General features: G+C 39.0%; 1 protein-coding gene and 1 pseudogene across 7 annotated transcripts in view; both read left to right on the top strand.

The window, feature by feature from the left end:
- The window catches only part of CDH8 (cadherin 8), a 420,824-nt gene that overhangs the window by 192,008 nt on the left and 201,782 nt on the right, over positions 1-27,034 (top strand). For 6 of the 7 annotated variants that reach the window (XM_049864204.1, XM_049864205.1, XM_049864201.1 and 3 more), the window contains exon 4: positions 17,942-18,061. The exons of the other annotated variant lie outside the window; for it this stretch is intronic. In XM_049864204.1, coding sequence (XP_049720161.1) covers positions 17,942-18,061 — 120 coding nt within the window. The remainder of the gene's footprint in view (positions 1-17,941; positions 18,062-27,034) is intronic. 7 annotated transcript variants of the gene reach the window in all.
- Positions 403-981, top strand: LOC126064836 (60S ribosomal protein L21-like; annotated as a pseudogene).

Here is a 27,034-nt window from a genome sequence, read left to right as displayed (position 1 = left end):
ACATGTACCATATAGTGACATTGAGTTGTGCAACCATTCTCATCCTCCTTTTCTGAGTTGTTCCTCCTCTGTTAACATAAAATCACTGCCCCCTAAGATCCTTATCTAATCCTTTGAGTTGCTGTTACCAATTTGGTCCCATATATATAGTTCTTAAAAGAGCATAACACTCAAGACAGATAGTTTTTACAAGTTAATCGAAGCTATTTGGTTTTAAGAAGACTTCAGGGGATTTTTTTTAGTTTAAGTTTAAAGATGATCTCGGGGCAATAGCTTTAGGAATTCATCCAACCTTCATGGGTCCCAGAAGTCTGTAGTCCATGATGATTTGAAATTCTTTTCTGCATTTTCCCCCTTTTAATCAGGATTCTTCTATGGAATCTTTGATAAAAATGTTCAGTAATAGAAACTCTAGCTTTCGGCCAGAACCGCCATCTTGCAGTAATTCGCCAAAATGATGAACACAAAGGGAAAGAGAAGAGGCACCCACTATATGTTCTCTAGGCCTTTTAGAAAACATGGCGTTGTTCCTTTGGCCACATATATGCGAATCTACAAGAAGGGTGATATTGTAGACATCAAGGGAACGGGCACTGTTCAAAAAGGAATGCCCCACAAATGTTACCATGGCAAAACTGGGAGAGTCTACAATGTTACCCAGCATGCTGTTGGCATTATTGTGAACAAACAAGGGCAAGATTCTTGCTAAGAGAATTAACGTGCGTGTTGAGCACATTCAGCACTCTAAGAGGCTAGACAGCTTCTTGAAACGCGTGAAGGAAAATGATCAGAAAAAGAAGGAAGCCAAAGAGAAAGGTACCTGGGTTCGACTGAAGCACCAGCCTGCTCCACCCCGAGAAGCACACTTTGTGAGAACCTATGGAAAGGAGCCTGAGCTGCTGGAACCTATTCCCTATGAATTCATGGCCTAACAGGTGTACAATAAAGATGCCTGCAATGCCAAAAAAAAAAAAATAGAAACTCTACGGGGCAGTTCTACTCTGTCCTATAGGGTCGCTATGAGTCAGAATCGACTCGATGGCAGTGGGTGGGGTTTTAATAGTAGATGGGCACCATCCAGTCCTGATCTCATGGCAGAGGAGGCAGTTGTTCATGGAGGCAATTAGCCACACATTCCATATCCTCTTCTTATTCCTGACTCTCCTTCTTCCTTTGCTGCTCCAGGTGAATAGAGACCAGTTGTTGTGCCTTGGATGGCAGCTTGCAAGCTTTTAAGATCCCAGGCACTATGCAACGAACTAGGAGGTAGAACAGAAGCACTAAACCTATTATTAGGCCATTTAACTGAGATGTTCCATGAAACTATGACCTTAATCCTACAAACCCCATAGGGTTTTCATGGTAGTAATCTTTATGGGAGAAGATCAGGAGATCTTTCTCCCGCGGAGCCATTGAGTAAGTTCTAACCACCAACCTTTTGGGTAACAGCCAAGCACTCAAGTGTTGTGCCACCACGGCTCCTTGTAGGATTCCTTATTCCTTATTCCTTTACTCTCATGGATCGTAGGAATATAGAGGATTTAGTTTGGGCATAGAAAATTCTATTTGACATCTGCTCTCCTAGCAGGGAAGTAGAGTCTAGCCTCTCACCTACCCATCTATGGCCACTGCCACTGTCTTTTACTATTACATGGTGTAGCCATTGCCTGCTGTAATGGAATCTCCTGGTCCAGTTCTGTATCAGTCCAATGCTTACCGAACTCCATGGAAGGTGGCTTTGTACTTACTCCATCCATGATAAACCTGTGCTCAATTCCCAGTTTTCAGACCTGGGTTCTTACCCATCATGGACATGGCTGCAGCCATTCCTGATATAGGGTTGTGAAGCCCAACAGACTCTAGCCTGTTACCTATGGACCCTGCCATCTTTGCCAATTTACTTAGTCCCTGAAACTCATCCTGGGTAATGACACTTTCCACCTTCGAAGGCTTTTGAAATAAAGTCTTCAGACCTTCAGCTCTTCTACAGGAAATTTTCATCAGCTTCAGTGAGAGTTCCTAACACACTAGTTTATGTTTAGAGCTCAAAAGTAGGCTCATGTTTCGGAAAACAAGATCCTGGCTACCCTCATAAGAGTAGGAGAAAAATCTCTAATATATCTTCTCTAAGAGACTGAAAAAAAAAATTTTTTTTAATAGACTGAAAACATAAAAATAAAACAAAGCCATAGAATTAATACACAATTTAAAAAATCAAGGAAACTACTTGCTGCATTAATATCTGAATCAGTCTTCCTATAGAAAATAGCTGTTCACGCATTTGTTTACTCATTCACCAGTTACTTATATGCAACTCACTTTCTAAGTTGCTATACAGGAAAAGTAAAATATTAGGTCTCATTCTCTGCACTTGACTATGTAAAATTCATGAACGGTCTGTTTTTTAAAAAATATTTTTTATTGTGCTCTAAGTGAAAGTTTACAAATCAAGTCAGTCTCTCACACAAAAAGCCATATACACCTTGCTACAAACTCCCAATTACTCTCCCCCTAATGAGACACCCTGCTCTCTCCCTCCACTCTCTCTTTTTTCCTGTCCATTTCACCAGCTTCTAACTCCCTCCACCCTCTCATCTCCCCTCCAGGAAGGAGACGCCAACATAGTCTCAAGTGTCCACCTGATCCAAGAAGCTTGCTCCTCACCAGCATCCCTCTCCAACCCATTGTCCAGTCCAATCCATGTCTGAAGAGTTGGCTTCAGGAATGGTTCCTGTCCTGGGCCAACAGAAGTTCTGGGGGCCATGACCACCGGGGTCCTTCTAGTCTCAGTCAGACCATTAAGTCTGGTCTTTTTATGAGAATTTGGGGTCTGCATCTCACTGCTCTCCTGCTACCTCAGGGGTTCTCTGTTGTGTTCCCTGTCAGGGCAGTCATGGGTTGTAGCTGGGCACCATCTAGTTCTTCTGGTCTCAGGAAGATGTAGTCTCTGGTTCATGTAGCCCTTTCTGTCTCTTGGGCTCGTAATCACCTTGTGTCCTTGGTGTTCTGCATTCTCCTTTGATCCAGGTGGGTTGAGACCAATTGATGCATCTTAGATGGCTGCTTGCTAGTGTTTAAGACCCCAGACACCACTCTTCAAAGTGGGATGCAGAATGTTTTCTTAATAGATTTTATTATGCTAATTGACTTAGATGTCCCCTGAAACCATGGTCACCCACCCCTGCCCCTGCTATGCTGGCCTTCGAAGCATTCAGTTTATTCAGGAAACTTCTTTGCTTTTGGTTTAGTCCAATTGTGCTGACTTCCCCTGTATTGTGTGCTGTCTTTCTCTTCACCCAAAGTAGTTCCTATCTACTATCTAATTAGTGAATGCCCCTCTCCCACCCTCCATCCCCCCATCCCCCCTCTCGTAAACACAAAAGAATGTTTTCTTCTCAGTTTAAACTATTTCTCAAGTTCTTATAATAGTGGTCTTATACAATATTTGTCCTTTTGCAACTAATTTCACTCAGCATAATGCGTTCCAGTTTCCTCCATGTTATGAAATGTTTCACAGACTCCTCACTGTTCTTTATTGATGCATAGTATTCTACTGTGTGAATATACCATAATTTATTTATCCATTCATCCATTGATGGGCACCTTGGTTGCTTCCATCTTTTTACTATTGTAAACAGTGCTTCAGTAAACATGGGTGTGCATATATCTGTTTGTGTCAAGGCTCTTGTTTCTCTAGGATATATTCCAAGGAGTGGGATTGCTGGATCGTATGGTAGCTCTATTTCTAGCTTTTAAAGGAAGCACCAAATAGATTTCCAAAGTGGTTGTACCATTTTACATTCCCACCAGCAGTGTGTAAGTGTTCCAATCTCTCCACAGCCTCTCCAACATTTACTGTTCTGTTTTTCGGATTAATGCCAGCCTTGTTGGAGTGAGATAGAATCTCATTGTAGTTTTGATTTGCATTTCTCTAATGGCTAATGATCATGACCATTTCCTCATGCTTTTGTTAGCTACCTGAATGTCTTCTTTAGTGAAGTGTCTGTTCATATATTTTGCCCATTTTTCAATTGGGTTGTCTTTTTGCAGTTGAGTTTTTGCAGTATAATATAGATTTTAGAGATCAGGTGCTGATAGGAAATGTCATAACTAAAAACTGTTTCCCAGTCTGTAGGTAATCTTTTTACTGTTTTGGTGAAGTCTTTGGATGAGCTCAGGTGTTTGATTTTTAGGAGCTCCCAGTTACCTAGTTTTTCTTCTACATACTTAATAATGTTTTGTATACTTACTGTTTATGCCATGTATTAGGGCTCCTAATGTTGTCCCTATTTTTTTCTCCCATGATCTTTATCATTTTAGATTTTATATTTAGGTCTTTGATCCATCTTGAGTTAGTTTTTGTGTATGGAGTAAGGTATGGGTCTTGTTTCATTTTTTTGCAGATGGATATCCAGTTATGTCAGCACCATTTGTTAAAAAGACTGTCTTTTCCCCATTTAACTGTTTTGAGGCCTTTGTCAAATATCAACTGCTCATATGTGGATGGATTTATGTCTGGATTCTCAATTCTGGTCCATTGGTCCATGTATCTCTTGTTGTACCAGTACCAGGCTGTTTTGACTACTGTAGTGGTATAATAGGTTCTAAAATCGGGTAAAGTAAGGTCTCCCACTTTGTTCTTCTTTTTCAGTAATGCCTTATTTATCCAGGGCCTCTTCCCTTCTGCATGAAATTGGTGATTTGTTTCACCATCTCATTAAAGAATGTCTTTGGGATTTGGATCAGAATTGCGTTAAATGTATAGATCACTTTTGGAAGAATAGACATTTTTATTATGTTAAGTCTTCCTATCCACAAGCGAGGTATGTTCTTCCATTTATGTAAGCCTCTTTTGGTTTCTTGCAGAAGTGTAGTGTAGTTTTCTTTTTATAAGTCTTTTACATCTCTGGTAAGATTTATTCCTAAGTATTTTATCTTCTTGGGGGCTACTGTAAATGGCATTGATTTGGTGATTTCCTCTTCGATGTTCTTTTTGTTGGTGTAGAGGACTCCAACTGATTTTTGTATGTTTATTTTGTATCCCGATACTCTGCTGAACTCTTCTATTAGTTTCAGTAGTTTTCTGGAGGATTCCTTAGGGTTTTCTGTGTATAAGATTATGTCATCCACAAATAGAAATACTTCTACTTCTTCCTTGCCAATCTGGATGCCCTTTATTTCTTTGTCTAGACTAATTGTTCTGGCTAGGACTTCCAGCACAATGTTGAATAAGAGCAGTGATAAAGGGCATCCTTGTCTGGTTCCCGATCACAGTGGGAATGTTTTCAGGCTCTCTCCAATTAGGGTGATGTTGGCTGTTGGCTTTGTATAAATGTCCTTTATTATGTTGAGAAATTTTCCTTCTATTCCTATTTTGCTGAGAGTTTTTATCATGAATGAGTGTTGAACTTTGTCAAATGCCTTTTTCTGCATCAATTGGTAAAATCATGTGATTCTTGTCTTTTGTTTTATTTATGTGGTAGATTACATTAATTGTTTTTCTAAGTTGAACCATCCCTGCATACCTGGTATGAATCCCGCTTGGTCATGGTGAATTATTTTTTTGATATGTTGTTGAATTCTATTGGCTAGAATTTTGTTGAAGATTCTTGCATCTACATTCATGAGGGATGTAGGTCTATACTTTTCTTTTCCTGTGGTGTTTTCATCTGGTTTTGGTATCAGCGATATGGTGGCTTCATAGAATGAGTTTGGTAGTATTCTGTCCTTTTCTATGCTCTGAAGTACCTTTAGTAGTAGTGGTGTTAACTATTCTCTGAAAGTTTGGTAGAGCTCTGCAGTGAAGCCCTCTGGACCAGGGCTTTTTTTTTTGCTGGGAGTTTTTTGATTACCTTTTCAATCTCTTCTTTTGTTATGGGTCTATTTAGTTGTTCTACCTCTTGTTGTGTTAGTTTAGGTAGGTAGTGTGTTTCTAGGAATTCATCCATATCTTCTAGATTTTCACATTTGTTTGAGTATCGTTTTTCATAGTCATCTGATAAAATCTGATATGATTCTTTTAATTTCAGTTGGGTCTGTTGTAATATTGCCCCTCTCATTTCTTATTCGGGTCATTTTCTTCCTCTCCTGTTTTTCTTTTGTCAGTTTGGCCAGTGGTTTATCAATTTTGTTGATTTTTTCAAAAAACCGGCTTTTGGTCATCTTAATTCTTTCAATTGTTTTTCTGTTTTCTACTTCATTTAGCTCAGCTCTAATTTTTATTATTTTTTTTCTTCTGGTGCCTGTGGGTTTCTTTTCTTGCTCTCTTTCTATTTGTTCAAGTTGTAGGGATAATTCTTTGGTTTTGGCCCTTTCTTTTTCAAAGTGTACATTTATTGATATAAATTGGCCTCTGAGCACTGCTTTTGCTGTGTCCCAAAGGTTCTGATACGAAGTGTTTTCATTCTCATTGGAGTCTCTGAATTTCTTTATTCCATCCTTAATGTCTTCTATAATCCAGTCTTTTTTCAGCAGGGTTTTGTTCAGTTTCCAAGTGTTTGATTTCTTTTCTCTGCTTTTTCTGTTATTGATTTCCACTTTTATGGCCTTATGGACAGAGAAGATGCTTTGTAATATTTCAATGTTTTGGAATCTGCTAAGGCTTGCTTTGTGACCTAATATGTGGTCCATTCTAGAGAATGTTCCATGTACACTGGAAAAGAAAGTATACTTGGTTGCTGTTGGGTGGAGTGTTCTGTATATGTCTACGAGGTCGTTGGTTGATTGTGGCATTTAGATCTTCTGTGTCTTTATTGAGCTTCTTTCTGGATGTCCTGTCCTGTCCTGTCCTTCACCAAAAGTGGTGTGTTGAAGTCTATCTCAGTTTTCAATGCTGATAGAGTTTGTTTTATGTATCTTGCAGCCCTGTCATAGGGGGCATAAATATTTCATATGGTTATATCTTGTTGGTATATTGTCCCTTTAATCATTGTATATTGTCCTTCCTTACCCTTTCTGATACATTTAACTTTAAAGTCTATTTGTCAGAAATGAATATTGCCACTCCTGCTCTTTTTTGATTGTTGTTTGCTTGATGTATTTTTTTCCATCCTTTGAGTTTTAGTTTGTTTTTGTCTCTAAGTCTAAGGTGTCTCTCCTGTAGGCAGCATATAGATGGATCTTGTTTTTTAATCCATTCTGCCGGTCTCTTTATTGGTGCATTTAGTCCATTTACATTCAAGGTAATTATGAATAGGTATGAATTTAGTGCTATCATTTTGATGTCTTTTTTTGTGTGTTGTTGACAGTTTCTTTTTCCCACTTGACTTTATGTGCTGAGGAGATTTTCTTTATATATTGTCCTTTCCTGATATTTGTTGTTGTTGATTTTGTTTCTGCTGAGTCTGTATTTTTCTCTTGTATTTTATTTTGATGAGTAGAATAGTTTGTCTCCTTTGTAGGTTACCTTATTATTTACCCCTATTTTTCTAAATTTAAAACTATGTTTTACTTCTTTGTATCACCGTATCTTCCCCTCCATATGGAAGGTGTATGATTACATTTCTTAGTCCCTCTTTATTATTTTAATGTTGTCTTCTTTTATATAATAACATTGCTGTTACCCTGCTTTGGGCCTTTTTTTTTTTTTTTTTTATCTTGCTTTGCTTTTTTGGATTTCCCTGTCTGGGTTCATTTCTGGTTGCTCTGCCCAGTGTTCTAGTCTTGGGTTGATACCTGGTATTATTGATTTTCTAACCAAAGAACTCCCTTTAGTATTTCTTGTAGTTTTGGTTTGGTTTTTATGAATTCCCTCAACTTTTGTTTATTTGGAAATGTCTTAATTTCACCTTCATATTTAAGAGACAGTTTTGCTGGATATATGATTCTTGGCAGGCAATTTTTTTCCTTCAATTTTTTAAATATGTCATCCCATTGCCTTCTTGCCTGCATGGTTTCTGCCGAGTAGTCCAATCTTATTCTTTTTGGCTTTCCTTTGTAGGTGACTTTTCGTTTATCCCTTGTTGCTCTTACAATTTACTCTTTATCTTTGGTTTTGGCAAGCTTGATTATAATATGTCTTGGTGACTTTCTTTCAAGATCTACCTTATATGGAGTTGGACGAGCATTTTGGATAGATATCTTCTCATCTTTCACAATATCAGGGAAGTTTTCTGCCAACAAATCTTCAACAATTTTCTCTGTATTTTCTGTTATCCCTCCCTGTTCTGATACTCCAATCACTCATAGGTTATTTCTCTTGATAGAGTCCCACATGATTCTTAAGGTTTCTTCATTTTTTTAATTTCTTTTATCTGATTTTTCTGCACATATACTACTGCCAAGTGATTTATCTTTGAATTCAGAAATTCTAGCTTCTACTTGCTCAATTCTGTTCCTCTGACTTCCTACTGAGTTATCTAATTCTGTAATTTTATTGTTAATCTTCTGAATTTCTGATTGCTGTCTGTGTATGGATTTTTCTAGCTTATTAAACTTTTCATTATGTTCCTGAATAATCTTTCTAATTTCTTCAGTTTTTTTTTTTATCTGTGTGTTCCTTGGCTTGTTCTGCGTATTGCCTTATTTCCGTCCTGATGTCTTGAAGAGTTCTGTATATTAAACTTTTGTATTCTGCATGTGGTATTTCCAGGAATGCAGTTTTATCTAAAAGATCCATGGATTCTTTGTTTTGAGAGCCTGTTGAGGTGATCATGGTCTGTTTCTTTATGTGACTTAATATTGACTCTTGTCTCTGAGCCATCTATAAGTTATTGTATTAGTTTATGCTTGCTTACTGTGTCGTAGCTGTTTGGTCTGTTTTGTTTTGGTATACCTCTATGGGTTGCTTGAGTGAGCTAACTTGATTATTTTCGCCTTTCGAGCTCTGGCATCCTGTGTCCAGCTGGCTAGAGCTGTTATCATGTATATCAGTCTAGGAGTCCATTCAGTTTTCTTGTATGAATTCAGCTCAGGTTTCTAGGTAGCTGATATGAAGTGTGTGGTACAGGCTCTGTCCTACAGTCTTAGAGTGGCAGGGGTGATTGGCATATATACCTGTATCTGATTGCAGCAGGGGGTCATGCTCTGAACATGGTGGGGGCTGAGTTCCGACCCCCAAGTGTCCCTGAGGAAAATGCATCTCTGTTCCCTAGAGCATGCTGGTGGGTGGGTTCTGCAGAGGGACCATGGTCACCCAATGTTTTTGGTTGTAAGGACTGGGATGTACCAGTTATGTTTGGACCCCTGTCGCTGGTGCCTGGGTGACCTTAGTGGAGCTACCAGTCGTTAGGTCTCTGATGTGGGTAGGTAAGGACCTTGTTTAATAGACAAAGCAATGCCAAACATCAAACACCCACCTCTCCACCGCACAGCTGAAAGTGTAGGAGCCTGCCAACAAGGGCCTATTCTCCTGAAATAGGCCCACACAGGTCCATGCAGAAGGGAAAGGTGTTCAAGGTGCACGGATGGTTTACGCTTGGACAGGAGCCGCTTCTGTCCTGAGCTCCCCCAGTTAATGGAGCTAGCAAATTATATTCCCCGCCCCCCCCCCCCCAGTTGCAAATTTTTTCCTTCCCCAAGGCCGGGAGGATGGCTCTAGGTGCTCACCAGGGTCTAACTCAGGGCCTAGGATTCAGCTGCTGAAGTCGGCTTGGGTATGCGGGTGGCACGGTAAAATATACGCAAGTGGTTAGCTTTTGCTGAGAGCACCGTTCTCTTCAGGTTCTGGAGGTGTGATAGGCTGTGTGGTTGGCTTTTTGTCTCTGAGGGAACTGCAGCTGAACGCTAGTACAAGCCCTCCGCTGTCACCACTGCTGCTCAGGGAATGGTACCTGAGGGCTCCCCACAATTCAGGTCTGGTAACTCCTCTCTACTTCTGAACGGCCTCTTCCTCCGCCTGCCCCTCAGTTCACTGTCTAAGCTTGCCTTTGATGCTCAGGTCTCCCACCTTTTCACAAATATACTCATTTCACTTTTTTTAGGTCTTTATTGTAAAGAGGGCTGGACGGAAGCGGCTGTCTTTTCTGCCATCTTGGCTCTGCCTCTCATGAACAGTCTGGTTTTATGTGGTGATTAAGAGAGCAGATTTGGGAGCTCCCTTGCCTGGTTTATAGTCTAGGCTTTATCCCTTCTTATTTACATGGACATAATAATAAATGCATGCTCATTTTTTCATATGCTTGTTGCAACAATTAAATAAATAAATATTTTATACTTGGCTGTGTTGGTAGCAACTTGTATAACAAGGAAAGTGTAGAGCCGTCCTTATGATGAGAAAAATTCGTAAGGACACATTTGTGAAGGAGTGGGTTAATTCTGAAGCGGAGAATTAGAGGGTAAAGTTGAGAAAATAAGAAAGAGCATTGTTCTCAAGAAGCTTTCATTCTAAAAGCAGAACTCTGTATGCACTGCAATTTATATATAAAAGTGAAAGGTGCCCCAGAGACTGTCAAAGTATTTTAAGAGTTCAGAAGAGGTAACAATTTGGCTTAGGAATCAGCTAAATCTTTGATCTGGGTTAGGTGAGTTAGGTAGATATGTTGGGGATATCATTGGAAAGGGTTTGCCTGAGCAAGCGTGTGGGTCAAGAAAATCAATGGGGAGATTAGAAAGGTCTGTGTGATTGGTGTATCAGGGCTACTTAAAGCCTTTTCTAACTCACCATTTTCTTAAGATAAGGTCCCAGCTGATTAATCTAATTCCTGAGGGCTCTTCTTGATTTGCAACTCACTCATGAATCTTGACCTGGGATGATCTTTTTTCTTAAATCAAATACCCGTTCTCTTGCTTTGAGCCTCTATGTGAATGCCACCACATCCCAGAAGTTTTCTTTGGCTGTTTAGCTTCCCCTCTTGTGTTCTTCATTACTTCTGTGTAACTGACAACAGTTTATCACATCATTTGGTAGCTGACTTTAATTTTCTTCTATCCTACACGTCTTCTCGTCATAAAAGCCAGGATCTTCTAATTGCACAGTTTCTTAGATGACTAACAGAAGGTTTGGCATGTAGCAGGAACTCAATAAAAAGAGATACCAAAATAACAAAAGGCCCAGATAAGAGATAAGTTCAACTTAACCTATTTTAGCTATGCCATGAGCACTGCGTATAAGATGGATATTTTGGGTGAGTTAGTAAATATTTATTTTAATTTCCTGGAAACCATAACTATGCAACAATTGCCCAGTTAACCATGTGTTTCATCTAGGACTTTCCCTTGCCAATAATGCAGTGGCTCAGGGCTTTTCACTTTGTCTTTCACATTTAAAAAGAGAAGGCAGCCACAACCATGCTACTATTATTTTTGAACGTTCTGGATCTCAACTAGAGAATTAAGCTTATTTTCAAAGAACAAAAAATGAACAGCCACTGTGGTGGGTACATTTTGGTTTTCATGCCTCTTGTCCTCAAATTAACACTTCATCAAACAAAGTCAGCATGCTCTCGAGAGCTCAGGAAAAGATACAGCTCAGCACCATGACCCCTGCCTCACACACCCACACGCCAACAAGAAAAACCAGTTATATATTCTTATGGATCCTCAGAATAAGAATATGAAGCAGGTAGTATCATGCCCATTTTTCAGATGAGAAAACTGAATCTTAAAAATGTAACATATTGCCTTGTATATGAGAGTGGCAAGCCATGGTTATAGAATTTGTTCTCAGTCTTGTAAGTAAAGACAATGGTGACAAAATTTCTGCTATTATAATTGCAATACATGTTTTGTATTATATTGTGCTGCCTTCTTCAAGAAAATAAGTTAAATATTAACATGTTTTTATCACAGTAAAGCTATACCATAGGAAAACTTTGCTAAAATAAACATCAGCCACCATTAAGAACAGAAACTGTGAGTTTCCTGCACAGTATCATACCCTCTGCATCTAACTTGGTGCCTGGTACGTACTACATACGATAGTCATTGTGTGAAGAACAGGATGATTGAATGTAATGAAACAGAATGAATGAAGTTCTCACCAACAGCAATCCTGCCACGCTTTAGAAAGCACCTGCCTGCATTGGTAGCATAACTTTGCAAGGTCAGGTTGCAAATAGCTGCCAGCCTAAAGCATAAACCATGTGAGCTTAGTTCTCAAGCATTTATAGGATTTCATTCCATAGGTAACATAAAGACTTGATTGTTGTGAATAGGCAGCCTACAAAAAGGGAATATGATTTTTTTCTGTTGTATTAGGAAAAAAGGCATCCCGATTCTGAAAGCGTTTATTTATGCACAGACTGTAAAACAGACAGCTGATTAGTTTTCACCACCAGACCTCCAATCATCTGCATATCCGTTTGCAAAAGCAATGCGTAGGTCACCAGCCTGGTGTTGTTGGTGAGGGATGCCGTAGGTTTTTTTCTCCTGTGCACGGGAAACTTTGCTGAGGTTTTACAGTTCCACATTTTTGTACAATATTTTCTATTTCATTGTCTCCACATTACAGATGTTCATTGGAATGATACATGGGTGAATAGAAGACATCTGTGTGCTCAGATGCATTTCCTGAAGTGCTTAATTGTTTTGGAAAGTTTCAGGCTCATTTTAAAAACACAGTGTTAAGTGTGCATAGATGTTTCATTAAGTTACAAAACTGTTCATACCTCTAAATGTTGCAGAATAAAATACGGAAACAGAGTTTTATTTCCCTGGTTTATGTCCCCAACTGTGGAGCCAGAGAAATGACAGGATGCATTTCGGTACTGTCCATCCGCCTGCCTGCAGTTAAGAATCTGTCCCGGTTCCCATAATAAATTCAATTTGGAGCATGTAGAATTTGGCAGCGACATTTCACTACAGGCTGAGAGTTGGCGCATGAGAAGAACACCCAGTGAGCAACGGGTAGGCCTTTGTAAAAGAAGACAGAAAAGGGAACAGATCGTTTAGGATTTTCGTGTGTGGTATGTGCCTTAAAAGAGAGGTGTCTGAACTGAAATAGCAAGCTCACCGCGCTGCCTCTGCCTCCTATTTAATCGGCTAAATCGCAAGATTGATCACCAACAAAAGAGATGGGTTTAACCTCTTACCAGCCTGACATGACTTTCCTAGTTAAGCAACAGTAGTATGGATTAGCGCTTCGTGAAAGGAACTGGAATCTTGTCCTTCTGCTTACAGTTGACTGGACAGGCAGTACAGCTCACTATTTATTTATCCTGAGCTTGATTGGGGGAGAAATCGCCACACATAGGGTTAAAATAAAGCCTTAATTTTTACTGAGCCATGTTTAATCCTCCTTTTCCTGCAAAGACCCCCTAAGGCATCCCCTGGAGTTTCTGGTATTTGGCATGCGCCTTCTATTCTAATAGCACGACTGAAAAATACTGGTGGGATTGAGACCATCTTTCCCACTGGGAGAATTTGCTGGAGGCCCATAGGAGATATGCATGATGAAGACTATGGTATTAGGTGGAGGGAAGGATGAAAAGGCATTGACTAAGGACACTTAGTTTTCAGTTTTTTTCTTACGCGCATGCAGGTTTGTGCTCTGTTGGAACTGAATGGTGGGGTGTGTGTGGGGAGGCAGGGAGTGTCTACTAAAAAACAAAGGAACAAAAATCCTCTAGAAGGCCATGCCAGTCAGGCACAGTGGTATCCCAGAGCATTGCTCCATAAGACTAAAACATGATGTAGCCTGACACATTTTCAACAACAGGGGCCCGATGCTTCAGCTTCTAGTAAGTGATAATTTAAATGTCAACAAGTTATGCAGGTCTTAGGAAATTATTGCTCTGCTATTTAACAACAACCAAAAAAGGTTGTCATGGCAACACCTGTGCCCCATTACCTATCGTACCATAGAGTCCTAGCGGAATTCATAAGGAGGATATAAGGGAAATTGGTTTGAAGGTTTGGTTTTATTAAAATCATGAAGGCAGTTGCATCCTTGCTGTGACCTCTCAGGCCTGCGATCTTTGAAATGTGGGGATGTTTAAGCAAGACATTTGCAGATGATAATGCCAGACCCTCTGGCTGTGGGCTGTGCAGATCCAACCTGCATCAGGGTAGAAGGTCAATTCAAAAGTTTGAAGATGCTAGAAGGAGGCCAGGAATGCATGTCTGTCTGAATTTCAGCTATTGCCAAGGTTCTTCCCCCCACCCCTCACCTGCTATTGGAATGCTTATTCTCTGCAGATGGATTGCAAATGACTCTTTGCAAATGGGGTCTGTGTTCTTCGCATCATAAGAGTTTTAGCTTTTCCAGTGTGCAGGTTTTCGTGCTGCACCAAACCTTTGTTTTCCTGCTGCACCAAACCTTTGTTTTCCTGCTGCACCAAACCTTTGTTTTCCTGCTCAGGGCGTCAGCACCAGCATTTTTCTTTCTGAATAATGTGCAGAATTGGTGTGCCGACTTGCTCATAAAAAAGTATAGCCTAGCTAACAGAGCTGAACTACCCAAACCCCAACATCTTATTTTCCCGAAGGCCTTTCATCTTAGTTTGTCAGCAAACTGGAACCTCTTAACCTGACAGTGTAAAATCTTTGATGGTTAATTTGGCCTGTAGTGTGTGCTGTTGTTGTTGGGGGGAATATATGTGGGCCCTGCTGCTAATGCCGTCAAGTCACTGGGTTTGGGTTGCTGCTAATGGGAGGAAACCTTCAGGTGTAGCAAGAGGCAGATGATACTGCGAAGCCCTCCGTTAATTAAATCCAAACAGCACGTTGGCAAATTTCACTTAACCAAGGAACTCAACGCAGAAAAATGGGTTCGTTCAGAGCAGAATTCACCTTGGAATTGACGCGTGCGTACTTGACTTGATCCTAGCAGGCTGAATTGTGGTGACAGGGATCATTTTTGTTGACAACAGCTGGAAATACAACAGCTATATTATTATAATTAGGATCAGCATCAAGTTGGATCATAATAGGGGCTTTCTTGGATAAATGGCACAGTGTCAAATTTATAGTCGCTAGCTAAATGAGTCTCTTGTATCCTCGACAAAGGGACAAAAACAGTTGCAGATGAAAACACAAACAGAGAATCCTGGTTGTTATATTTCCTGGGTATTACTCAGGGTCCTATTTATCACACACCGACACTTGCTGCTTAGAAGAAACGTTATCCTGCAAGGTTTTCACTTTTCAATTTGCCTTCGTGGTCTGCATTCTGCATGCATTTCCACGGAGAAGCCTACATCCCAGCTCAACTAGAAATCTTTTCTGCTACAAGATTAACCTCAGAGCATCCATTTTTTTCCCCCGTGGGTAATTGCTTGATAAATGCATCCACAAAACCTCTGCACACATCTATTCCCATGTACAGATCCATCAGCAGTCTTGAATCACTGTTGGAGAGGTAGCATCCTTGTTGGAGAGTAGTGCTGTCTTTTCATTTCCAGATGTCTAAAGTTGGAGGATGTGGATTTCCCGGGAAGCCAGACATTAGGCAGAAATATCCTGGATGAGGAAGTGGACAAAGGCTTGTCTTAGTCCTGTTGCGGTCCCCAGCCCAGTAGGTCATCTTGGCTACCACGTGGGATCTGTATAGGCTGAGGGATATGACGTTCATTGAAGTACCATCCATTTACATAATACGGAGAAACTTGTATTGATGATAACGCCCAGTGCCTGGCCTTGTGCTTGTTGGATCAAAAGAAATTTTATTTTTGGGCTTACAAGGATTTTTAAAAATAATTTATTTTTGTTGTTGTTGAGAATATACACAACAGGATATACACCAGTTTAATAATTTCCGCATGTACAATTCAGTGATATTGATTGCATTCTCCAAATTGTCCAACCATTCTCACCCTCCTTTTTCCAAATTGTTCCTCTCCCATTAAGACACTCTCACTGCCCCCTAAGTTTCCTATCTACTCTTTTGAGTTGCTGTAGTCAATTTTATACTACAGAGGGAACTAAGGGGAGGGGCATTAGATGGGAGAATGTGAGATTGTTTGTGTGTATGTGCATATTTGTGTGTATGTACATTTTCCATTGGTCAATTTTACAAAGAAGATAGTTTTACAAAGGAAATAACTTTGTGAAGGAAATCATTGGGATTGTCTCCTTGAGTTTGCCTCCAAACTTGAGGAAACTTGAAACCAAAACCAAACCCATTGCTATAGAGTGGATTCCAACTCATAACGACCTATACAACTACTATGAAAGTCATTATGCCAAACCATACCCAATTATGAATTACAGCGTTTACCACTGCTTAAAAGTGTAGAAGACTTTTATTATTCAGTCACTGATGTACACACACATACTGTATATATGACATTAGTGATCCCACAACCCCATTGCCGTGGAGTCGATTTCGACTCATAGCAACCTCATAGGACGGCAAAGAACTGCCCTATAGGGTTTCCAAGGTTATAAATCTTTGTGGAAGCAGGCTGCCACATCTTTCTCCCTTGGAGCACACTGGTGAGTTAGTACCACCGACCTTTCGGATAGCAGCAGAACGCTCAACCACTGTGCCACCAGAGCTCCTTACATTTGTGATAATGCTCAAAAATCAGATGTGTTAGTAACTCTTCTGTATTCTTTGCATAAATTACTATATTCAGTTACCTCAAGCTTATAATGGGATAATTAGTATTGTTCCCTTATTATAGATTAGGGTACTAAAGCTTAATAATGTTTTCTTACTTGTCCACGAACACAGAACTGGTTAAAATTCTACGTCCAATAACTGATTCATGCTGGGGTGTAAAGCTGGCCCCCTTTTATTGATGGCCATCCCAGTCCCAGATCTCCTAGCGGAGTCTATTTAGACCTCTGTAGTGACCCCAATGTTCCTTCTGCCCCATCTTACTTCATGATAGGAGAGTACTCCCCGGTAACAATCCCTCATAAAATCTCTATCTCCGAGTCTGCTTCCCAGGAAATGGACCTGTGATAGCTATATGCCGTTCCTCGTTCATTCAATGGGTAGTTCATTCATCCATCAGCTCAACTCTTAAGTAAGTGTGCAGTCACTATTATGTGCTGCATGCTTACTGGATGAGGAAGACACTGGCCCTGTCCTCATAAAACATGATTCCTGTGGCCACACCAGCCTTCGTCAGCGTCTCCCCAGTTTCACAAATTCTCGGAGTTTCCCATGGCCTCTCATCCCACTTTGGTTCTACTTTTGCTTCTCTTTTTGTTTAGAATTTTTTTCTCTGCTCTTTTCCAGCCTGGTTCAACTCTACCTCTTTTTAATAATTCTAGTCAAATGCAGCCTTCTTCAGAAAGCTGTCCCTGAGCACCACAAGTTGCTGTACTAATTGACAGATCCATATTCAGTGCTGTTGCAATCAGTGGAATTTCTACGGAGCTCCAAGGGTTGCCTCCTCACCACACAAACTGCAAGCTTCTGGAGCCCATAGACTTGGTCTTAATACATCTCCCTCATATTAGACAAGCCATATGTGTTCAGTTTTTGAATGAAGGGGTGAATGAATAACAGAAAATTAATCTGAAAAATGGTCTTGATTCTCTTTATCCATAAGGCTTGATTACCTAAACATGCTGATTAATTGTGGTTTCCCATCTAATTTCATATTCTTATGAATTAAATAAGATGGGGCAAAATATTCTTTTGATATTTCTGTACTATCTTCTTCAGCAGCCGAATTTCCCAGGTACATTTAGCTGTGCTATTGCAAAGCTTATTTTTTTTTTTTTTTGAGCCCTCCGTGTTACATCATGTTATTAACCTTGTGTTTCATGTTCCTTTGATCTATTTCCTCTGCACATTCTTGAAGCCCGGATGAGTCTAACAGATATCTTTAAAATGAAAACTACAAAGGAATATTAAATAATACGGATACTTAAAGGGCTTCTTTTATATAGTACTATAGCCCAGCGGTATCCTTTCCCTTAAAAATGCTTGGATTTTGCTGAAGTTATGAAAGAGTGGTCTCTCTCCATATTTTAAAAGAGATTTCTTTGCCTCCTTGTTCCCATACATGGATTTATGTATGATGTGCTTGGCAAAATTTAGCTCTTGGCAAAGAATAGCATGTTAATTATTATCTTCTCTCTCTCTCTCTCTCTTTTTTTTAATTAGGTACGTCTGTCACTAATGTAACAGCTACTGATGCTGATGACCCAGTTTATGGAAACAGTGCAAAGTTGGTTTATAGTATCTTGGAAGGGCAGCCTTATTTTTCCATTGAGCCTGAAACAGGTTTGTGGCCTAAATTTTGAATTCTATTCATTGTGTTTTTTTGCTTCAGTGTAACACTTTTCTTGGGATTTGGATTATGAAACATTATGGCTAAGTATTTTACTGCCTATTTTTTTTTTTTTATCAATAAGATTTGAATGTGTTATTCCAGTTCAATGTGAGGTACGCGGTAAGCACAACAGTCATTTTGATACCAATTAAAACAAATTGCAGCCCTTTTGTAGAAGGTCGTTTGTTTAACAGATGGTGGCACCATTTTTTATCCTGGAATAAAAACGTGTTTACACATCAGACAGACCTAGATTTAAGTATGAACTCAGTTACTTATCGGCCATCTGATCCTTGGAAATGACTTTTGTAAATCTTTGTAAGCTGCAGTTCCCACATCTCTAAAATGGGTATGGTACCTACCTCACGGTGTTATGACAAGGGTCAGGTGGAGCAATAAATATTGAACACACAGCACATGGCATGTGGCAAGCATTCGATGTATGTTAGTATTATTCCATTTGCTATTAGATTACTAACTTTTAAAAATGGGATATTGATAAATTTACCAAGTAGAGCTATGATGGAGATGTTATCTTGTTAAAAAGTAACCTGGTCAATGTCCTGTAATCTGGTAGTAAAGATTTTAGAGACCATGAAGTAAGCTATTAAAACAAAAAACAAAACAAAAAACAGCATCAACAACACCAACTTTTTTACTGAGTTGGAAAATAGCTTCATAAACAAAGTCATTTTGGTACATGAAGGTATGCATAGTTTTGTTTTAACAATGTATTAATACATTAAAGCTGTTTTGTCAAACTCTTTTAAATACAATGAATTTTGTGTGTGTGTGTGTGTGTGTAGCACTTTAAAAATTATTACTAAAGACAATCTTATTTGCATGTATTTTCCATATCTGATGATTTTAATAACAAATTTCCAGATAAAAAATTCAGTATTTAGGCACATATGCACATAGTGTTGTTTTTCTTTGATTCATGGGTTTTCAGTATTATTGAGATACGTTTACATGTCTTACCATTAAAGCAATTATTAATTAAATTAAAATTTGAAAGCCTCCCTCTGCTTTTTTTTTTTTTTTTTAATTCCAAGAGTAAAATCCTCATGCATTAAAAAGCGAGAAAAAGCACATTTGTACATAAATAGGTCATGGCTCAAAATTGAATTTAGATTTAGAAACAGGAAGGAACTCATAAAATGCATTAATTGGAGGCATAATTATATATTCTTCCTCAGCCAAGAAGGAAGTCTGTCATTAACCTCACCTCATCCGGGCCCTGTGATGACCCTGAGGAAGAGGCAGAGCAGGTAATCAGCTCTGGGTGTTACGGAAAAAAAAAAAGAAAATCTGGAGATGTCTTATTTCTTGGCCAAAGTCACAGTGACAGACTTGGGACTCACAATGAGGTCCTTAATTTCAAAGCCACTGACAGATTCCTTTGAACTTTACTTTTTTAGGCAATTATTCTGGTACATGGGCTCTGTAAGTCCAAAGTGTGTTAATTGCCTAAGTGGAGTTTTATCATTTTCTCCTTTGCTCCTTGGCCATTGGTTCATTTGAGTCCTTTTGTTCACCATTACCAGTGTAATATAGATACTATGCCAGCAAATATCTATGGAGCTTTCACTGTGTCAGGCCCCAAGACAAATACAGGGAGAAAAAATTACCAAGGCTAGTCACTTGCAAGTATCTCACAATCCACTGTGAGAGACATTTTTTTCCCCCAATATAAATACATGGAAGCATGGTGATATCATTTTAATAAATTGTATCTAAAGAATAAATTTCTATGGGGTATAGATGATAAAACCCACTAGTATGACAGAAAATTAAAGTGATGTTAAGCCTTTTTGATACATATTGCTCTTGTTTTTGTCAGCAACATTCAAATACTTACATTTGTGCTCAGAAGAATGAGTGTCTATCTCAACGCACACACACCAGTTATGAGTATTATCATTTTAGCTCTCTCATTTCTAATTTGGCGGATACGAAAAATCTCAGTTATATTTTAGAGAGTTGATTCTAGCAGTATTGCGGATAATGTAATGGACATGAGTGACTCTTAAGGAACACACGTAGTAGTTATTCAATAAATATTGGCTGGATGGATGACATTGAGGTTTTTAAGTAAAGCAGACACAATAAGGATGGGAATGGGGGCTAAATCCAATAATGAATAAGGGGTCAGCCTAAGTTCTCTAGCTCAGATGTAAATATGTCTGAGTGAAATGTTTCCATTTTTGTGTAAATGCCTGCATCCTTACGCTGGAATGCATTCAAGTAAAAGCAGAGCGATAGTTGTTCCCATTGTCTAAACTTGACTCTATCTCTGACGCATTTTCTCTCTTTTTAAGTTTATTTTGAGATTGATAGATGTGCCTGAGTGTGTGTGTGTGTTTGCGTAGTAGAGGGAGGGTACAAAAGCTATTCATAATGGGATTAAAGGGACTTTTTTTTTGGTCCTAGAAAAACATAGAAGAAATAACATTTACCTTCATTATATTATTATTATTTTGTAAGCAGTTGGAAAATGGAAACCCTGGTGGTATAGAGGTTAAGAGTTTGGGTGCTAACCAAAAGGTCAGCAGTTTGGATCCACCACATGTTCCTTGGAAACCCTATGGGGCAGTTCTACTCTGTCCTATAGGGTTGCTATGAGTTGGAATCGACTCGAGAGCAAGAAGTTTGTTTTCCTTTTTTTTTTTTTTTGGCTTGGTTGACACTAATTTAGACTAAGCAATCCCAATTCTAGAAAAATTTAAAAAATTCCTGGGATGAGCAGGGACTTTTTACATAAGACAAATATGTCTCTGATATGTTGCCTAACAAGATGGCCCTTTACATGGTTGGTATGTCATACCTTCTTGAAGTGAGCCAGCATAATTGAGTCAGAATAAGAGAGAGAAAGACAAAAGCTTTCCACAAGTCATGGAGAAGGTATGTGAAGAACCAGATATGGGATGGAGCCTGGTTTCCACCCTATGTTCCTTCCATCTGCTTCTCTGGTGGGAAGAACACAATTTTAACTCTCAGATGTGAATTTTTGGGGTTGAGATTCATTTAGGACTAACATTCGTGCCACTCCCAAGTCTCATACTATGTTTTAAGTGTCTAGGCAACACAATGCTATTCTTGTACTTGCAAAAATGAGCCTTGAGATTTTGTGAGAAACTCTTGGCCAGATTTAGTTCTGGATCACATAGGGAGATTCAAAGGTTCTTAGGCTGCTACCCAAGGAAAGAATGGTTATTAATATAGTGTTCTCTTTCAGAGGTCACCATGATGGGAAAAAATAGAAGGAAAGAATCTCTGTGTTTGCTCAGTACTCTAGATTTGACAGAGCACTAAACCAAACTGTAAAGAGAAGAATTTACATCTCCATTTTTCAGATTAGGAAATGGTGTTTCAGAGAGAATAAGGTGAAATGCCTTCCCCACTTTTACATCAAGTTCCCTTTCAAACTGTAACATCAGAAAAATAAAAACAACAAAAATATAAACACCAGCCTCATTTATCAAACATTTATTATGTTTTCGGCATTTGCTAATTGAGTTTACATGCATCATCAAATTTAATTTACTCCACACAACATTTTAAGGTAGGTACTAACTTGCTGGTACCTAACAACAATAACCACGTCATCACGATTTTGCTGATGAGAGCATAGAGGGTCAGACTTGATGAAGTTCCTGCTTAAGGTATTAAAAGCAAGATTCGAAGTGAGTCTGTATGATCCCAAACTCCAATTTTTCAGTAATCCCCTGTATCATCACTGTCCTCTCAAGTGGCATAGTTCCTGCCAAAGGCTGCCACTGGTTTGGACAAGGGCCTTAGTACTTGGAAATAGGCCCCTGTCTCCATTACTTATAGACATAGGAGGCAGAGCGGTGTCAGAGAAAATATGAGACAGTAGTGATGGTAAAATAAAGTAATATTTCCATGAACAGCTTTTATTACAATACTTAAAAAGGCTGAAAATAGCTTACTTGTATTCTAAAAATGTTTTCTTTTTTTGTTATTGTCCCTCCCCCCACCACCTCTAGTACCATATGTTTGCTTGTAACATTTTGGGCAGACAGGGGGAAATGTGGCAGTTTTTTAAACAGGATCGCACTGAGAAAACAGTTGCAGTCCATCCTGAGTGACTGAAGATGGAAAGTCAAAATGAAATGCAAGGCATTTGAATAATGAATGCTTAATTACCTAAAGAAATCTGGGTAAAGTTGCAGGACAGTATCGACTTTGCTCCAGGCAAGCAAGAGTATGAAAAATGACCTGCTTAAAAATAAACTAACTTAATTCATTGACCTTTTTTTGAAACTCAGGCTATCTTTCTTCATTGGATACAAATAACATTTGTCTCAGTGGAACCTGTAAAAATGAGCTAAGGAAAAATAATCCTTGGCCAAAAAAAAAATCTGTGTAATGAATGATTCTCTTTTAGAAAAATCAAGATAATACATGGGGTCTTCATGAAATGCCTTCGTGGCACTGAGTCATTTTCATGCCTTCTGAGCCAAAGTAATAAACAGCAAACACCAGGTTTCTTTTAAATTGGAATTGCAGAGATTATTATTTCAATGCCAAGGGCACTAGCCAATGAATTTGCATGGTGCAGACTTTCAAGAAGAAATACTAAGATAAAATCAGACTGATGAACAATGGCGGGAAATGCGTGGTGGGGGGAATACCTTCATATTTCACTTTAAATTATATTTAGTGAACATCTATACTCTGATATGTCTTGATGTCGCTCCTCGAGGTGAATGCTGTGAATGAGAAATCCTTAAAGTTATACACACACACACGCATACTCACACATACATGCAGACACACATGCACACACACAATGAAAGTAGTGTGATAACATAGTGCACATCCTATTGTTCATGACATGGGGGTAGAGAAGAGTGTCAGCTAAGCAAGCCTATATGGAAAGAGGAGAGCAAGGAAGACTTCTAAGGTACTGAAACCAGAGGATGTGTCCTGAAAACTGGTGTCAGTTTAAAAATGAAGGGTGTGGCATTGGGGGAACTGTTAAATAAGGCTGACAGTAAGGGGAAGTCACAGGGGAATATGTGCTTAGAGGCAGGGGAAAAAAAAAGGAAAGCAGGGTGATCTTGTGAAATTAAAAAGCTTTTATTCCTCAATGGTATCAAAACATTTTTACTTCAGTGATTTTTCTATTTAAAAATAGAATTGGGCTAGAATTTAGAAATCCAAACTCTTCTACTAATTTTCTGTGTGACCTTGGATAGCCTCTTTTACCTCTCTGGATCTAAGTATTCAATTTTTCAAAATGCTGATAATACTATTATCTAATCATTCTATGATACCGAAAAAATAACACATACTCTGTCATTTGCTTTTAATCCTCATAAGTTACTGGTATCTTTAAAATTATTAATTTGGCTATTTTTGTTTTTGTTGAGTGCAAAAAAATAAATATTTTAAATATGACATTTCCACTTAGGGCTACCTGAAGCTTTTGCACTGATGGTAACATTGCGGTAATGTTAAATTCAAGTCATCCAATTTTATTCGAATCCCAGGATTTGGAGTTGAAAGATTGACTGAGAAGGCAGCTGGGAAATGGAGAGCAGAGAAATTGGTTTGACCAGTTGCTGGGAGAGTTACATCCTAGAAGATGAAGAATTTCTTTTCATGGCAGTGTTGGCCAAAAGCCAAGCAATCTCCATGCACCATACAGCTGACTCTTTCTTAGGAATTGCCAACCCCTTACCCCATGTCAGGCCCTCCCATGAAGTAGGTGAACAGTGGCGGTGAAGTATCTAGGGTGGCTTCTTATGTACCATGTGGAGGATCTTCTAAGCCTGCTGGAAGAAGGACAGGAATTATGCCTGGAGAATTCAGGCATATGGCCAACAGACTGCAAGATTTGAGAGGAAGCCAAAGACTGCTTTTCTCACTTATGAGGATATCCTTCTTATGAACTACTTATACCATTTACATTTTTAACAGAGTAAAGGCATAGATTTCTACAATTTTGGAAGAAAAAAGTCAGCAGAGAGACACTCCTTGTAAACGTAACACACATATGCACACGCACATTTAGAACAACTAAAGAAGGTCAGCATCTGAGTCTATGTTTGTTTTAGGCCAACAGAAATCAAAGCAGAAGATAATTGCCTTTCTCGTTTTCTTTACATTTCAGGAAGAAGAACCACAAGTGAGCACTAAATAAAAAATGTAGGCAGCAACAAACTATGTGCCAGTGGCTTTGCACTTGCTCTCATTTAGTCCCCACACTATGTAAGGTAAAAAAAAAAAAAGTAGTTACTTTTACATCTCTTATTAAAAAGGAGCATTATAAGCCTCCTTGAGGTTACGTGATATGGCCAAAGCTAAACAGCTAATAAGTTTGTGGTACACATAACCAAGAAAACCAAACCTGCTGCCATCAAGTTGATTCCGATTCATGGTGACCCTATAGAACAGAGGAGACCTGCCTCATAGAGTTTCCAGGGAGCACCTGGTGGATTTGAACTGCCAACCTTTTTTGGTTAGTAACCATAACACTTAACCACTATGCCACCAGGGTTTCCTTGGTACTTATAGCTCACAAATATGTTGAATGAATGGATGGATGAATTAATAAGTAATGAGAGTCTCAACCATGATTCTACCCTTATATAAATTCAAAACTCACTGCACTGCTCCAAAATAACTGCAAACTAAATGATTATAGTGACGATGATGATGATGGTGATGAACCTGCTGCCGTGGAGTTGATTCTGACTCATAGCGACCCTATAAGGCAGGGTAGAACTGCCTTATAGAGTTTCCAAAGAGAGCCTGGTGGATTTGAACTGCCAACATTTTTTGGTTAGCAGCCATAGCACTTAACTACTACGCCACCAGGGCTTCCATGATGGTGATAACAAAACATAATTTTAAATTTATAAGTGGTCTCTGGTTAGAATTCATAGGTGTGTATCTCCAACAAATTCCATCCCTCTCCAGTTTTGCTGATGATTAAATCCTCATATCCCAGTGAGTGTGACAGCCAGCTGCCTTGACAGTCATTAGTTTTGCTGCTTGCTATCCCCAAGGGGAAGTAAAACAGGTTGAATAAATGTTGTGGTCAGAGTAATTGTTTTATGATTATTAAAAATGACCCCCTCTAACCAAGCACATAGAATAGTCAAAAAAAGCTGAAAGTAGTATGATTGTCATGATACCTCCACCACACCTTCAAACAAATCACTCTTAAATCCAGAGGGAGCTGTCCAGTGCTGACAAAGGCTAGAGTCAAGGAGATGTATGGTTACATGGTATTCTTGATATTCCTGAAGAAGCCAGGGTTTTTGGATATGAATGGTGAACAGAATGAGTAAAAATCACACAGGCATCTCAAAATGTAACACATTCTGTCATTCTGGTGTTTTGGGAAGGGATTAGGTGGAAGCAAAAGCAAATACTGATTGCTCAATGATACTCGTCTAACCCAATGAGCCAATCAGCTAGAATCGAGGATTTTCCCCAATTTACTATACATTAAGTCTATGAATTAAGTCATAATTTCTATCTCTACACTGATGCTCTTTTTTCTCCTTTGAAATATGGCTCTGAGTTTCATTTGGAGAAGTTCAAAATGGCTTGGTCAAGAAAGTCAATGTTTTGTTTTTACCACTTTTGAGGATATCCTCATATGACTTGACCTGTCTGAGACTATCAAAAATTAGCCAGTATCTACAGGAATAAATTCGTAGCAATCCCCTATATACATCTCAAAATGTACCCTATTATATATCATTTTGTGTTTATTTTTAAATGTGGCAGATTTTATTGGTGTAGTCCCTTGTCCCTCTCCACCCGCACAGCCTGACTCTGCATCCTCAGCACTCAGAACTATATTAAACATATCACTTGTACTCAATACTTATATTTTGTGGCAAAGGTGATCTGAAATAAAGTTCTCAAAGAGAAGAAATTTCCAACATTCTTGTTTGAAAAATAGACCAATAAACAAGTCATGAAATGCAATTGAAAGAGGCAAAGATAGAGATATATACCTTATTATTGGAAGCTCAAAGAAGGTCAATTAACACTGTAAATCTTTCTCCTCTAAGCCGAAGGTGATCTCTGAGGTAGGTTCCAATGCACGAATGGGAGTCCACTAAGGAGCTGGAGGTAGAAGGAGTGTGCAAATACCCAGAAACATTTCTGTTAAATTATTCCCTCTGGGCTAAAACCTGAGAGATACTAATCTCTTTCCTTTTAAGGAAGACTGTTAAACAAAGAAAAAAAAATTGTGCCATGAAGGCGGGAATCCTACCTAGTTTTCCTCACCATGTACCTTAGTGCCTAACATTGTGCTCACCGAGTGTTGCATGTTATAAATGAATCAGTAAATACATTTAATCAAGAATGGGCATGGTTAGAAAACAGGCCTTCTTCAGAAATATTTGGACAGTGTGAATTTCAGATTCCAAGGAATTCTGGGTTTCAAAAATAGATGCTTCCTGAAAGCTAAGAATACATCTTTGGACTCCTGCTGTAGTCAGTATATATTAGCGTCTGATTATTCTGAAACAGTAGTTATGACATCGCTGCCAGCAAACTAGGGACACAAGAATGTGCCCATAGTACCACATAAAAACAGCCTACAATTCCAGTGCACTCTCTCCAGACTGTTTGTCTCTCCTTCCAGGGGCAGTGCCTTCTCATTCATAGTGGTGGCACTATCTCTGGTCATCCCAATCAATTATGTCCTGTTCAGAAAATCAAGAGGAAGGATCTACCATTTATTGATGACCCATTCTTTGTCATTTCTTACAATTTTCTCAATAATTCTATGATGTGGCTGCTGTGGTCCTCACTTTGCTTATAAGGAAAGAAATATACAAGTTAACTTCTCGAACCTACCTAGTAAGAAAAGTCAGAGCTGAATATTCTGACCACATCTGTCAGTCAAACTTTAATGCATTAAGCTC

The sequence above is a fragment of the Elephas maximus genome, chromosome 21 (assembly GCF_024166365.1).
Source record: "Elephas maximus indicus isolate mEleMax1 chromosome 21, mEleMax1 primary haplotype, whole genome shotgun sequence".
Lineage (NCBI taxonomy): Eukaryota > Metazoa > Chordata > Mammalia > Proboscidea > Elephantidae > Elephas > Elephas maximus.
The sequence above is the reverse complement of the archived record's forward strand: the minus strand, read 5'-3'. Positions and strand labels throughout refer to the sequence as shown.